Below are 13,975 nucleotides of genomic sequence, written 5' to 3'. Positions count from 1 at the left end.
TCCCCCCACACCCAAATGTCCTGGACTATACAGACCGCCCACTCCAGACCATCCATGCCTGGTTCCCAAGACTCTGGGTCCTTCCCCTGCAACCAAACACTCCACTTCCCCCAGCCCATTTTCCAACTTGAAACCCTATCTGGCCACCCCAGACTCTTGAACCCTTTTCTGACCCCCTACCCTTGGACACCTATCCCAGGCCAACCAGAACCCCCAGCCTCAGAGTGTACAGATACCCTCCTATTACCCCCCAACTCTGCATAGATGTCCTAGGCCCCCTCCCCAACTCTAAGCAGAATCCCCCAGTCCCTTTGTCCTAACCAAGTCTCCAATCAGACATCCTTGGCAACCCACCTTCCACACTCCTCTTACCCTCCAAGACCCAACCTAGCAACCACTCTTTGGTTCCCCACAACCTGTCTCCCTCTCTGAATTCCCTGCCGCCACATCCCCCCACTCTTACCTAGGCTCACTCCCCCAATAAATGTGCTAGAGCTGTGCCAACTGCTTTATGTCTGGGCCGGAAGTATGAGGCCGGAGCAGAGGCCAGTGTGGAGTCAGGGGATGTTTATTGGGATGGGGGGACCTGGGAGCATCACTGTCGCTCGTACATCTCCCGTAGAATTTTCATGCTTTCTGAGTAACGAAGCTGGTTCCGATGAGATGCCTCCTTCCACCTGGGGAGGTAGAGGGAAGAATCAGCAATTTCAAGAGTCCACGGGGCGGGGTAGGGGGGTGGTGCACGGTAAGCAGGTTGGGGGACGCTCACCTCTGGCGGATGCGTTTCCAACGCTGCATGTTTCGATAGATGAGTGTGGAGGGTGAAGGCTCGGGCTCGGAGGGCTGCGTGGACAGAGAGGCCAGGCTGAGTGCCCACACCCAAGCCCCACGACATATGCCACAACCCCAGGCCAGCCTTGCATACCCACCTCATCATCGGGGGTGCCGTGGGTCTCAGGCTGTAGTGGGGATGGAATTCGGGATCTGCAGGCATCTCCAGGTGGCCCGGGAGCTGTGGGTGGAGGCAGCTTGTACACATCACGACTCTTGCTGTTGGTGACCTCTGAACCCTAGGGACACAAGGGCCCCACACCAGGCCCAAAAGAGTTAGAGCAGAGGGCTGGGAATAGTACAAATTTCATCCCCCCTGCCTTTCCCAGCAACAAAAGACTTGAGGGTCTTGCCAAGGAACCTGTGTTTAGAGGAGTCAAGTCTAAAGGGCAGACACCTTAACCAGCCCGGGGGGAAGGTCTGGTAAGCCTGTCTTCTCCTGTCCAGCCCAGGCTTCCTCATCTACACCTGCCCAGGGAGTCATGTCTGCTTGTCTCAGGGAATCCTGTCTAGGAGGTCCCATCTGTGTCCCCTAGGGACCCCTGTCCACTCTTCATAGTTCAAAGAATCATATATGTCTGTCCTGGGGACCCTTGTCTACCCTCTCAGGCCAGATGGCTTACACATCCCCTGCCCAACCCAGGGGGGTCTCCATCTGCTCCCCCAACCAGGTGGCCATAATTGTCTGCACCAAGAACCCCTGATCTTGGAAGTCAGCCTGTCTGCCCAGGGCAACCCTGCTCCCTCTCCCCCAAGGCTAGGTAGCCATGTATGTCTGCCCTGGGTACCTCCATCCATATCCTCAGCCTAAGAGTGCACATCTGTGTGCTTCCTCTGATCCGGGATTCATCTGAGGGACACAGAGACCTGTGCCTGTCTACGCTACCCCACTAACTTAGGGGAGGGTCCCTTGAGCCTGTCCCATTGCCCCCTCTGGCTGCTGGGCTGGGGCCCAGCACTCATCCCACCTCCTCATCCTCAGGCAATGGGGGCAGCGGTGAGCTGGGTGAGCATTCACGCTCGCGCACTGTGGGGCTGTTGCGCATCCAGGCGCGGCAGATCGGATACAGTGGTGTGTTCTCGCTGAACTGGGCCAAGTCCACGCTCCGGTCAAACAGCTTGATCACATATGTGTCTGGGGTGGTGGGGGTGGGAGGTATGTGAGTATCTTCATGTAACCCCCTGGCTCTTGCTCACCCTCTGGGGCCACTGTCTACTCACTGGATCTCTGTGGCCCTCCCTCGGCCAGCCCATCATCCATTTCCCTTCTCTTCTTCCTCCGCTGGTGGGGGAAGCGGGCAGATGGCCTGTGTGGGGAGGAGGAGTGTCAGCACCAGGGTGGGGGTGGGAACCTCTGGTCCGCTGGCCAGGGCCCCTGCTGCCTTACCTTTTGCCAGTGGCTGCGATGGAGCAATCCCTGTGGGCAGAGACAGGGCGTAAGCAGGCTGACCCTCGGAAACCCCTGCTCAAACCCCCCAAAGGGCACCCAGGGGATCCTGGCATCAAGCCTCAGATGTTCACATGGATCCACCTACACCCCTAGGGCTCTAGGTGTCAACCATGAGGAGACCTAAGCTGCTTCTGCCACAGGGTCTTTGCATATGTAGAGTGGTAAGGACCGTGACAGAGGAAGCACAGGACAGAGGGGTCAGGGCTTGGATGTGGGAAGCAGTTCCCCCCGCAAACTCTCCGATCCAGATCCAATCACAAAGACTTACTTATTGTGGGTGTCTGAGGGGGTTTTCCCGGCTTCTTCATCCAGACGCTCTCTGGTAGCAAAAGAGAACTGTTGGCTCAGGGCTCCCAGGGCCCAAAGTGGGAAGGCATCGTGTGGCCTCCCCAGTGGGCACCTTCCTCCCCAGGGCAGCCTCTGAGGTCCCACCCAGATCCTCTCAGGATCAGAGAATCCAACCTGCAGGGCCCCCAGCCCCATGACCCGGCGCTGGACCAGGTCCCAACCTGTCCAAGTGACTCTTCTCCAGCAGACACTGTAGAACGGCATCCAGCTGGTTCCGGGCCTTGGCCATCTCCAGCTCTAGGTGAGGAGGGTACCAACAGGAGTTAGTTCCCAGGTCCCAGGGCATGCATATCCTCCGCCCTGGCCAATCCTACTGCCAGGATCAGGCACGCTGAAAGGGTATAGCAGGCAGAGACACCGAAGTGATGAGCACAAGCTGAGTTCCAGGGCTGTCCCACGTGACCACCAAAGCAAATATCTTACCTTACCAAGCCTGTTTCCTCATCTTGAAAATGGGTCTACCCAATGATACCTACCTGCTAGGACTGCTGCAAGGTTTAAATAAGCTCATGTTGTATATGAACCTCTTAACAGGATGGAGAAATAGTAAGTAATGTGTACAAAGTGCTTACTATGTGCCAGGCATTGTTCTAAGCACACCACACGTATTAACCCACTGAAGTCTCACAATAACCCTTGGAAGTAGATGACGATTTTTATTCCCATTTTACAGATGATGAAACTGACGCACAGAGATGTTAGGCTATTTGCCCAAAGTGACAGGGTGAAGAAATTGCTGAGCTGAGGATTTGAACCCTGGCTGTCTGGCTCCAAAGCTGAAGTTATAAGGCAGAGGCTCCAAATGGGGACAGAATCTGCCCTCCAAGGGCCTGCTTTGTTGGGCTGAGGCAGTGGTGTTATTTTAAATCTGAATGAGCTGACGGCATTTAGAAATTGGGAGATTTCCCTAAAATATCCTTTTTTGGATTTTTCTTTCTCAGAAATGAGGTCTAGGCTCACCTTCCTGCATGTCACAGACTCTAACTGGCCCTGTCAGCCTGTGGGTTTGCCTCCCTTCAACACAGAACTTAAGGAAGCGGTGATGTTGCGGATGTTGTCCTCTCACCTTTGCTCACTCCTTCCGACCGGCAGGAGCTCTGGCCCCACTGCTCAGAGCCTGGGGGGGTACTTGGGGACATGCCTTGCCAGTCCTGGGACTTCCTGAGGTGACCAGGAGACACAGGGATTCCCAACATGGCTCAGAGGAGAGACAGGGTGAAGGTGGAGGATAGGGGCCACTGAGATGGTAGCAAGGAGCCTTGGGCAGGTGCCAAGGGTATGGATAATGTCCATAGTTCTGTCCTCAGGCCCAGCTTCTCTCCTGAAGCCCAGACTTGGGGATCCCATGGCCTCCTGGACACCGCTCCTTAGAAACTTCTCCTTGGACATCCCCCAGGTTCTTTCTACTCACTGGGTCCCACGCTGGCCTCAGTGTCTCTCTAAACTTAACCCTCTTCCTTAACCACCTCTCCAGGGTGGCTCCACTGTCCCCCAGTCCCTCCCTGCACCCTGCCATAGATACCACTCTCCTTCCCATACCCCAGCCCACCAACCCCATGGCCTGTCCCCTCGGCCTCCTGAGTCCCTCTCCCACACACTCCCTTCCTACCTTGCCCACTCTGGTCCTGACCTTTCCTCTCCCTGGGCTCCCTGCCTCAGTCTCCCCTTCTGATCCACCCTCCCCAGGTGGCCAGGGGACTCTTCCTAATAAAACCAGATCTGACCCTGATCTTTCCCTGCTAGAACGCTTCGTGAGTCCGCAGTGCCCAGGGGCAGCGTCTGCACTCCCCAGCCTGGTGTTCACAGGCCTAGCTCTCCCCCCCACCATCGATTGTGATCAGGGCCTTTCCAGGTCACTTTTCTACCCACAATTTCTTTTGGCATTTGGGGGGGGGCACCTTTATTAACTCACTCCTCAGTTCAAAACCCTCCCTTGGCAGAGTCCTCACCTGGGCCCACAAGATCTGTCCCCTACCCGTATCACATCTTTGCCTCGGTCTTCTCACACTCCCCACCTCAGTCACTCTGCTCCAACCACACCGGCCTCCCTGCTGTTCCCTGAACATGCCAGACAAGGCTCCCACCCTCGGGGACTTTTCAAAGCTGTTCCCTCACCTATCCGCATGGCTCTCCCTCACCTGTCACCTTCCTGATAGCCATAGCTTCTGTTTTGTTTTATTTTAATAACACCTATGCCATCAAACATTCTACATCGCTTTACTATTATCTTTTCTGTCTGGGTTCTGTGCCCTTCCCACTGCCCTTCCCATGCCAGGCATGGCATCCCATCAGCTCTGCCCCAGCCCAAGATGACCTCCTCCTTCTGAGTTCAGGTTCCCCATCTACTACAATTCCCACTTGCCAAGATTACTGAAACACAGTGACTACGAAGATCAGAGGAGTCCCTGTACTTCAGGCTCACGGCACAACGCCTGACCATGACCACTGCTGGAAATGGGGAAACCGACGTGGAGCCAAGACAAGAGCCCTTCTCGGAGTTACCGGCTCGGGATCCCCGCGTCTTACCGTGCCACACTGCCCGCGCCCCCACCGTCCAACCTCAAAGCTACTTCGAGCACAGACCGGGAGCGTACGAAGGTGGCAGCAAACTCCAGGTGCCTGATGCAGCGAAGTCAGTGGGCTGCAGGGAGCAGTCCCGGAGTCCCCTTTTCGCGATAATCCTGTTCCTCGGGACTCCCAAACCCTGAACACCCGGGTGTTCCCCTACAGGTCCCCGACCTCGGGGTCCTCACCTGATTTCTCCACTTTCACCTTCACCGGGAACATGGTGTGGGTCCGGGGTCTAGCCAGCTCCAATCAAGGCCGAAGGCGGGCGGGTAGAGATCAAGGGTAATTGTCGCGTGAGGCCGATGCTCCGCCTTGAGCAGCGTCCAGCCGCGGCCGCGACCGCCACCGCCACCTCCCTTCTACTTCTGCGGACAGGCCCCCAGGGCAGTAGCTTGTCCCCATTAGTCACTGCAGCCGTCAATCTCAAACTCTGACCAACTGACAGCTGCCGCAGGCGGCTCTCGGCTTTACCTCCCACCTTCCTGGGGCTCCGTTTCCGGAAACAAACCGACAATCGTCCCGCTTCCTGGGAGGTGTAGTTCTGTGTCCCGAGACCCACCCGGAGCAACGGCGCCTGCGCCGCGCGGGGGACGGTGGGCGGCGAAGAATCGGGAATCGAGAGGCTTCTCGGGACTTGCAATGTTAGGATGTTTGAATAACCCCAATTTAGCTATGGAGACCAGTCGGGAGTTAGACTGGGTCTCCTCTTACTGAGCACTCTCTAGGTGCCATCTACCTGTTAATCTCTTTTAAGGCACAATCTCCTTCATTTAGTGAATATTTATTAGTGTGCCAGGCACTCTTCCAGGCACTGGGGACACTGCCAGGAGCAGAACGGACAAAAATCTTTGCTCTAATGGAGCTTATCTTTTAGAGGAAGGAAAGATAAATAGTAAACATTTTAAGTGAAATGTGATAGGAAAAGAATATAGCCTGAAAGAGACATAAGGAATGTCAAGATGGGGTCTGAATTTTAAATAGGATGGCCAAGGAAGGATTCTCTGAGCAAGCTCTCGAGTACTTTTATTTCTGCAGAAAATGCTTTCTTCAGAGAATGGAGAAACTTCCATTTACCACATATGTCCTGGCCAGATAAATCCTAGGAGGTGGCATCATGATCTGTATCTCTGATGAGAGTACTGAGGCCCAGGTAGGAAGTCATGTTTCCGGATTCACAACTACCAGTGCAGGACAACAGCCCCTAGAAATGGAAGCACTACTCCTTGCTTGGGTCCTCATTTATAAAATAGGGTTCCTGAGCAGGAAAGCTTCTATTTCAGAGGATTATGAGTAGCATTCAATGGAAAAAATGCACAAAATGTGTAACACAAAGTAAGCACTCAATAAATATTTCTGAATGTTAATCATTTTATGCTTCAACCTCCAAAAGATCCCAGGAAGTCAATATGGAAAGTTAGGGTCCTTTATTGGGGGATGTCAGCAGAAAACATGGGAACAAGTCTTAGGGCAAAGGTGCCTATTCTGGGAGAATGGGAAGATCTCCAGTCTGTGTAGAAGTTGTCAGGGGACGCCCAGTGGTATGGTGAAGGAGAGGTAGTCCCCTAGGGCACCCCAGCGTGGCCTGTAGATCTGGAAGATGGTGATCCAGGTGGTGAGCACAATGACCCAGAAGAGGAAGCCCACAGCTGAGCGCCAGACATCTGTAATGGGGAACAGGAGTGAGTAGGGGTGGCCTCCAGCTGCTCTCTGGACTCCCCCAGACTGGCCCTCTCTTCTCTCCCATAGAGCCCCAGAATTCTGGAACCACCATCATCCCCACCCCTCCCTTCCAAGGGTCCCTGCTTCCCCCTCTCCCCACCCACTGGCCACCCTTAATCTGCACCCTAGACTCACAGCCTTTGATTTGGCTCTGCTCTGTGTAGGCTGGGACAAGGAAGGCCTCTCGGAAGAACCAAAAGATGTTAACCAACCAGAGAAAAGGCAGGAAAGCAAACCCACCTAGGGAGAAAAAAAACACACTGGGTCCTAAGGCAATGAGGATCTTCCCCGACTCCCACTTAGAAGATCTATTTGGAGAAAACTCTCCCACACCCAAGTTAAAATGGAGATCTCTGCTGTCAGGGGCTCCGGAATTCTGGCTCTTCCCTGGGATCCAGGAATCTGCTTCCTCAACCACTTTTTCTCAGGATCCAGGAGTCCGTCCCCCAACCTTGCTCCTCTCTTGGGACCCAGAAGTTAAGGCCACAGCTTCCTCCTTCCTCAGGACCTGGGCCCTCCATTTGCTCAGACCCAGGAATCAGTGTTCCCAGCTGCCTCATCTCGTAGACCCAAGAATCCAGACTCTACGCCTCTTCCCTCGGGCGCTCTAGTCCAGGTTCCTTTCTTCTTCAGGGACCCTAAAGGATTGGCCTTTACCCAGGTAGTATTTCCGGCACAGGTTCAACTTCTCCTCATTGGACACCCGCTCCAAGTTCATAGCTGCGCCGCAGCTGGGTCGTCCCAAGGGTCTGAGTGGAGAGACCCAAGCCTTGACACTAAGTGACAGATGCGAGGATCACGAACAACCACGCCCCTATTACGACAAATCGAGACAAATTTAAGGGTGGGTTTGCTGAAACAAGGGCACCCCCGCCCCCATCGGCTGGATGGGTTAAGCTTTTTATGTTTATTGGGGTGCGCGAAACGACCCCCAACTCACCAGTGGAGCTTACTTCCTCCGGCTGGGATGCCTTGGCTACTCTCAACTACGGACGTTTGCTCGAGATGCCCAAGGTTTCTCTGGAGTTTGTAGTTTGTTGTTTTTTTTTTTTTTTTTTTTTAAATGAAGCAACGCTGCACGCATGCGCCTTCGAGAACGCCCGTTGGTAATTTTGCAGGGAGGGCGCGGTCCTCCAACACGCAGGCGCACTAGAGAGCGTCTGAGCGCGTGATGGGCGACTAGAGCAGCAACGAAGTACACTTCCCACAGCTCCTACGCAACGGAAGTGACGTAAAAAGCAGACAGACTTGGAGGGTTCGGGTAAAAATGGCTGAAAATTTTGCTTCGATATTCGAGACTGAGAAGGACAAGTGAGAACGGGCGCAGGGAATGTCCTCTCGGGGGCTGGGGCCGAGACACTTGGATCCCTCGTGGGTGGGCGGCTCGAGGCGGTTTTTCTGGGGTGTCCGGCCTTCAGTTCACTTCTGTCTTTGCATCTCTTCCAGGGTTAACTGCTCTTTTTACTTTAAGATCGGGGCCTGCCGGCACGGGGACCGATGCCCCCGGCTTCACAACAAACCGACCTTCAGCCAGGTGAGACCCGGCACGGAGCCCTGAGGGTTAACGCCCCGCCAGCTCTCCCCTTCTGCTGTCCGTCGTCACGAGGTCCCGCCTTTTCCGGGTTCTTAAAGCCCTCCTTACCACCCGGCTTTTTTCCGGTCAGGCCTCTCTCTGCCGGTTCCTCCCCAGCCTTCAGGCCCTTCTCCCAGGCGCTTGGCCACGCCCCCGTTTGTACTGACGACACTCCTGGGCTGCACATCATGGCGAGGTATCCCCCAGCCCCTTCCGGTTTCTTAGGGGCAGGCATCGCTAGTGCACTCACGATGCCTGGTCTCCTTCTCCGGTGCAAGGTCCCACGCCCAGCCTCATGCCCGGCTTTTTTTGCATGCAGCCCAGCTCTCTGAGCTCAGGCCCGCCCTTTGCATTTAAATTCTGTTCAGACCATATTGCTGCCCAACCTGTACCGGAATCCACAGAACACAGACCAAACTGCAGACGGATCACACTGTGAGTAAGGAACTAGGCCTAGGGCCAGGGCAGACAGCCCCAGCAGGCCACCCGCCATTCCACTCTCCTCTCCTCCTCCAGGTCACGTGAGCGACGTGGAGGTGCAGGAACACTATGATAACTTCTTCAAGGTGAGAGTTGGCAGGGGTCGGTTGGACTTCTTATGGGCTCAGCTGAGTTCCTCCCCGTCTTTCACAGGAGGTGTTCACGGAACTGCAGGAGAAGTATGGGGAGATTGAAGACATGAATGTGTGCGACAACCTGGGGGACCACCTCATGGGCAATGTCTATGTCAAGGTGCTTGCTGTCCCTCCCTAGAGGCCAGAGGTGGAGGCTTTTAATGCCTCATGGCCACCGGTGAAGCCTCACAGCTTGAGAGGTTCATCACTAAATCCAGTCCATCCCCAGAGCTGCAAACTAGTTCCCTGAAGATCTCCGAGTTCTGCTGCTGACCCTGACAGACTTTCTCTTCAGTTCCAACGGGAAGAGGATGCAGAGCGGGCAGTGGCTGAACTCAATAATCGCTGGTTCAAGGGGCAGGCTGTGCATGCCGGGCTGTCTCCTGTCACTGACTTCCGGGAGTCATGCTGTCGGCAGTATGAGATGGGGTATGGTGGGACAAGGATGGGATGGGCACTTTAAGCCCCAGACTCTTGAGTGGTGGTGGGGGCTGCCAATGACAATTACCTCCTCCATCTGTCTGCCCTCTACCCAGGGAATGTACCCACGGTGCCTTCTGCAACTTCATGCACCTGCGACCCATTTCCCAGAACCTCCGGCAACAGCTGTATGGCGGGAACCCAGCCGCAGGTACCTCAGGACCAGCCTGCCGGGACTCCTCATACCCTAAGGTCCCTATACTCTGAGATGAGCCTACCCTAAGCCACAGTAACAGTGTCCCAAGACTCTTATACCCTAAGAATGGTCCTGAGCCCCATCTGGAGATCACCTGAGTCCCAACCCCAAAACCAGCCTGGGTCTCCAACCCCTGATATTAGCTGCTGCGTACCTACCTGAGACCACCTCCTAGAACTCTGGTGATTTAAGCACCTATCCTGCCCCATCCCAGAGCACAGAAGCAGGCCTGGGGCCCTTTGTACCACTCCTCACAGCTCTAACCCAACTCTTTCCACTCCCATTGCCAAGTCACCCCCAAGGTCCTGTACTGGCCACCGACCCCAAGAAAGGAACCAACGGCATTCCCCAGATCACTTCTGATACTCTGGCCCCTTTCCCTTCACTCCTGACAGGCACAGATGTTCTGGCCAGGACCCTTCCTCAAAGTCCCCTTCACTCTCCAGCTCTACCATCCCCAGGTTCCGGGGCTCCATAATGTAGTCTGTTGAACAGAGACCTCCTACCACCCTGCCCTAATAAAGTTCTGTATTGGTGGTTTAGAGCTTTGTTTTTAACTTGCTGGAGTTTCCTTCCACCCACAATGACGAAAGGGGAAGTGGGCTGACTTTCAGCCATAACTTCCGATGAGGAACTTCGAACAGGTGGGAGAAGGGGTCGGAACCTCGGCCCGGGCCCTAATGCCGCTTGGGTCGGGACATATTTGTGCTGGAAACCTCAGTACTTTCCTGAGGCTTCTTAAAGGGGAAGATGCCTGGTTGTGGCAGGTTGGAGGAGTCCTAGCCCAGAGATTAGGGTTACGAGCTAAGGGAGGTGGCTGGGAAGTTGGGAGGGAATCTCCAGGGAGTAAGGGGCTAGGTTTTCGATGCCCATTGCCCTGAGATGGGAGTGAGTATAATAGTACCGAACACTTAAATTGAGTTTACCTTATGTCAGGTACTGTACTAAGCGTTTTACTTTTTTTTTTTTGAGATAGAGTCTCACTCTCTTACCTGGGCTAGAGTGCCATGGCGTCAGCCTTGCTCACAGCAACCTCAAACTCCTGGGCTCAAGCGATCCTCCTGTCTCAGCCTCCCAGGTAGCTGGGACTACAGGCAGGCGCCACCATGCCCGGCTAATTTTTTTTTTCTATTTTTAGTTGTTTGGCTAATTTCTTTCTATTTTTAGTAGAGACAGGGTCTCGCTCTTGCTCAGGCTGGTCTCAAACTCCTGAGCTCAAACGATCCAGCCACCTCTGCCTCCCAGAGTGCTAGGATTACAGGCGTGAGCCACCGCCCCTGGCCTGTTTTAGTTTTTTTTGATGCGAGGTCCGCTATGTTGCTTAGGCTGGCCTTGAACTCCTGGGCTAAAGCCATCCTCCCGTCTCATCCTCACCACCGCATCCAGCAAAGTGCTTTACTATTTTTTTTGTTTTGTTTTTTAGAGACAGAGTCTGGTTATGTCACCCAGGTTAGACTGTAGTGGCATAATCATAGCTCACTGCAGCCTCCAACTCCTGGGCTCAAGCGATCTTCCCATCTCAGCCTCTTCAGTAGCTAGGATTACAGGCACCAGCTACTGTGCCTGGTAACTTCTAATAACGGTTCTAATTCTCCACAGTGCCAGAGGGGCCTGGGAATCCTGTTACCCCACATACACTGCGTCCTTCTGCCCAGGCTCCCTAGAAAAGTGCTACAGAGGCGCTGTGGTTGGAAGTCCCGCCACCAAGGTCCGCTAGGCTTCAATTCCCAGCCACATGGGGCCCGGGCGCCTCCTCCTGACAGCCGTGCTGCTACTCGCCCAGGAGGCGCCGCCGGAAGCCTCTGAGTACTGCGGCCGCCTTGAATACTGGAACCCAGATAACAAGTGCTGCAGCAGCTGCCTGCAGCGCTTCGGGCCGCCCCCCTGCCCGGGTGAGAAGCCGGGACTGGGTGTACGCTTAAGTCGGGGAGGAGCGAGTGGGTGACAGGGAGCTAGGGAACGGCGAGGTGTGTGGGGGACGCGCCAGTGAGGCTGGCGCAGGGGTGGGGTCGGTGGGCCTTATGCAGGTAAGACGCAGATGGCGGCTGAGCCTGTCCGGAAGGGCACAGCGTGGGTTACGATAGGGCAATAACGAAAGGACGTGGCCTGAGAGGCGGGGTAGGGGCCGCAAGGAAAGAGTGAGCTTTATGTGGATAAATCCGGGCGCGGGCGGAGCGTGGCGCAGAACGCGAGGGGAATAAAAAGGGCGAACCAGGAAAGTGTGGTGGCAAGGGCGGGGCCTGTGCGGAGAGGGGCGGGGCGTACGCTGACAGGCGGGGCGAGCACGGAGGGGCGGGGCCCGCTGGGATAGGCAGAGGCCACACTGGAGCCCAGGTCTCCCACTAGATTACGAGTTTGCGGAAAACTGCGGGTTCAGTGACTACGGCGATCTCATAACGCACCCGTTCCAAGAGTGTTCTCCTGGGCGGTGCAACCCCGACGGCGCGGAACTATGTGGCCCCTGCGGCGGCGGAACCACGGCCTCCACTCCAGCCACTCCCGCCTTGAGCCGGGGTGGAAGCCGGTCGCGCTGCAGAGAGGTGCCGGTCGGACTCCGAAGGGCGGGGGAGAGGGTTAGCCGGAGGTGGGGCGGGGATGGGAGGGCGTGGTTTGAGATCGGAGGGGCGGGGTCTGGATCTAGGGATAGGGTGTACCCCACTTAAGAGGATAGGGGTGGGCCATAGCAATATCAGGTGGCGAACCTTAAGGAGTTGGGGCTGGGGGCCTGGATCAGGCCTGGGACGTGGTCCCATCGAAGTATATAAGGGATGAGAGGTTTGCGCTGAGGGGGAAGGAGTGGAGCGTGGCCTCCCGTCTTACTCCGACCTCGTATTCCCAGAGGCCGGTCCCTACCAAGGGGTACTGCCCGCTGACACCTGGAAAACCGAGCGCCCCTAGCTCCCCAGCGAGTTCCAGTTCCTCGCAGACATCTGACCGCGACGTCTCTCAGGAGGCCTTGCCGAGTTTTGTCCTGCCCTTGGTCCTGGTCCTGCTCCTGAGCTGGGCAGTGACAGTGATCCTCCTGCTGGCTCTGCGGACGCACCTCTGCCGACCCAAGGGTAAAGTTGTCCCCTTTCCCCCTCTTGGCTTGGTTTGTGGAGGCCCCAACGCCCACACCCTCTCCTCCTCGCACTCTTCCCCAGGCACCCTGGAGGCGTTGGAGACGGGGAAAGCAGGGAAGGAGGTCTCTCTGCTTCCACTCCTGAGCAAGGGTTAGTCAGGGAGGCACCCAGAAGGGGGAGGTGGACTGGAAGCCCGTCTTCGCCCCCGTTTACTCATCCCTCCATTTCCCAGAGCTGTCCAGCCTGGCGTCACAGCCCCTGTCGCGCCTCCTGGATGAGCTGGAGGTGCTGGAGGAACTGATTGTACTGCTGGACCCTGAGCCTGGGCCAGGTGGGGGCATGTCCTGTGGCACTACTCGACACCTGGCCGCAAGATATGGGATGCCTGCTACCTGGTCCACCTTCACCTACTCACTACGGCCAAGTCGCTCACCGCTGCGGGCTCTGATTGAGATGGTGGTGGCAAGGGAGCCTTCTGCCTCTCTCGGCCAGCTTGGCGCACACCTAGCCCAGCTGGGGAGGGCGGATGCGCTGCAGGTGCTGTCCAAGCTTGGCTGAACTGGGGTTTGCTAAGCCTAGTACTCAATAACATTTTTTTTTGAAATAAATGCCTGTCTCTGGTCCTCATTAAAGGGCCTTGAAGTTATCTTCTTTCTTCTTTTTTTTTTTTTTTTTGAGACAAGGTCTCGCTCTGTAGCCCAGACTGGAGTGCAGCAGCACAATCATAGCATCATAGCTCACTATAACCTGGAAATCCTGGGCTCAAGGGAGCCTCCCACCTCAGCTTCCCAGGAAGCTAGGACTACAGGCATGTGCCACCACACCCAGCTAATTTTTAAATTTTTTGGTAGAGATGGGGTCTTGCTATGTTGCCCAGGCTAGTCTCCAATTCCTGGCCTCAAGCAATCCTACAACATTGGCCTCCCAAAGTGCAAGGATTACAGGTGTAAGCCACCACACCAAGTATAATCTTAATTGGGCCCCAAAGACATTCTCATTCTCCTTCCTCCCAGAAGGGCCCATTCCAACATACACACCTGACGTGCGGGAGAGTTGGCTCTAGATGCCTCTGAGCAACCAGAGTCTGCTTTGAGAAACAGCCCTGCTAGCCCTGGGAGAGCACATTCACAGGCA

The 13,975-nt window shown here is 55.6% G+C and overlaps 4 protein-coding genes across 15 annotated transcripts; 2 read left to right on the top strand and 2 right to left on the bottom strand.

Annotated features, from left to right (window-relative positions):
* Positions 1-550: 550 nt before the first annotated feature.
* Positions 551-5,531, bottom strand: LIN37 (lin-37 DREAM MuvB core complex component). Of its 4 annotated transcripts, none has more exons than XM_069457222.1 (9): positions 5,383-5,531; positions 2,791-2,866; positions 2,550-2,600; positions 2,219-2,248; positions 2,053-2,138; positions 1,800-1,966; positions 930-1,070; positions 770-843; positions 551-677 (listed from the first exon to the last, which is right to left on the bottom strand). In XM_069457222.1, exons 1-9 carry the CDS (start codon positions 5,414-5,416, stop codon positions 596-598), a joined length of 741 nt encoding a protein of 246 aa, XP_069313323.1. In that variant the 5' UTR covers positions 5,417-5,531; the 3' UTR covers positions 551-595. The 4 variants fall into 4 exon arrangements, with proteins under 4 accessions (XP_069313323.1, XP_069313321.1, XP_069313322.1 ...); XM_069457220.1 differs by having other exon boundaries at positions 2,791-3,790; positions 5,383-5,430; XM_069457221.1 differs by having other exon boundaries at positions 2,791-2,960; positions 5,383-5,430.
* Positions 5,532-6,606: 1,075 nt separating this feature from the next.
* Positions 6,607-8,004, bottom strand: PSENEN (presenilin enhancer, gamma-secretase subunit). Its single transcript, XM_069457293.1, has 4 exons — positions 7,857-8,004; positions 7,574-7,730; positions 7,052-7,156; positions 6,607-6,858 (listed from the first exon to the last, which is right to left on the bottom strand). The coding sequence occupies exons 2-4, from the start codon at positions 7,632-7,634 to the stop codon at positions 6,719-6,721; spliced, it is 306 nt and encodes a 101-aa protein (XP_069313394.1). The 5' UTR covers positions 7,635-7,730; positions 7,857-8,004; the 3' UTR covers positions 6,607-6,718.
* A 142-nt stretch (positions 8,005-8,146) lies between these two features.
* U2AF1L4 (U2 small nuclear RNA auxiliary factor 1 like 4) lies at positions 8,147-11,494 on the top strand. Of its 6 annotated transcripts, XM_069457287.1 has the most exons (8): positions 8,147-8,227; positions 8,363-8,450; positions 8,858-8,924; positions 9,006-9,055; positions 9,123-9,221; positions 9,399-9,532; positions 9,640-9,734; positions 11,379-11,494. In XM_069457287.1, exons 1-8 carry the CDS (start codon positions 8,184-8,186, stop codon positions 11,441-11,443), a joined length of 642 nt encoding a protein of 213 aa, XP_069313388.1. In that variant the 5' UTR covers positions 8,147-8,183; the 3' UTR covers positions 11,444-11,494. The 6 variants fall into 6 exon arrangements, with proteins under 6 accessions (XP_069313388.1, XP_069313389.1, XP_069313393.1 ...); XM_069457288.1 differs by lacking the exons at positions 8,858-8,924; positions 9,006-9,055; positions 11,379-11,494 and adding an exon at positions 10,071-10,219 and having other exon boundaries at positions 9,640-9,730; XM_069457292.1 differs by lacking the exons at positions 9,640-9,734; positions 11,379-11,494 and having other exon boundaries at positions 9,333-9,467.
* IGFLR1 (IGF like family receptor 1) lies at positions 11,441-13,453 on the top strand. 4 transcript variants are annotated; one of them, XM_069457284.1, is made up of 5 exons: positions 11,441-11,671; positions 12,126-12,319; positions 12,619-12,838; positions 12,923-12,991; positions 13,074-13,453. In XM_069457284.1, the coding sequence occupies exons 1-5, from the start codon at positions 11,515-11,517 to the stop codon at positions 13,397-13,399; spliced, it is 966 nt and encodes a 321-aa protein (XP_069313385.1). In that variant the 5' UTR covers positions 11,441-11,514; the 3' UTR covers positions 13,400-13,453. The 4 variants fall into 4 exon arrangements, with proteins under 4 accessions (XP_069313385.1, XP_069313384.1, XP_069313386.1 ...); XM_069457283.1 differs by having other exon boundaries at positions 12,619-12,991; XM_069457285.1 differs by lacking the exons at positions 12,126-12,319; positions 12,619-12,838.
* The last annotated feature ends 522 nt before the right edge of the window (positions 13,454-13,975 follow it).

The sequence above is a fragment of the Eulemur rufifrons genome, chromosome 24, assembly GCF_041146395.1.
Source record: "Eulemur rufifrons isolate Redbay chromosome 24, OSU_ERuf_1, whole genome shotgun sequence".
Taxonomy (NCBI): Eukaryota; Metazoa; Chordata; class Mammalia; order Primates; family Lemuridae; genus Eulemur; species Eulemur rufifrons.
Note: the sequence above shows the minus strand (reverse complement) of the source record. Positions and strands in the feature narration are given on the sequence as shown.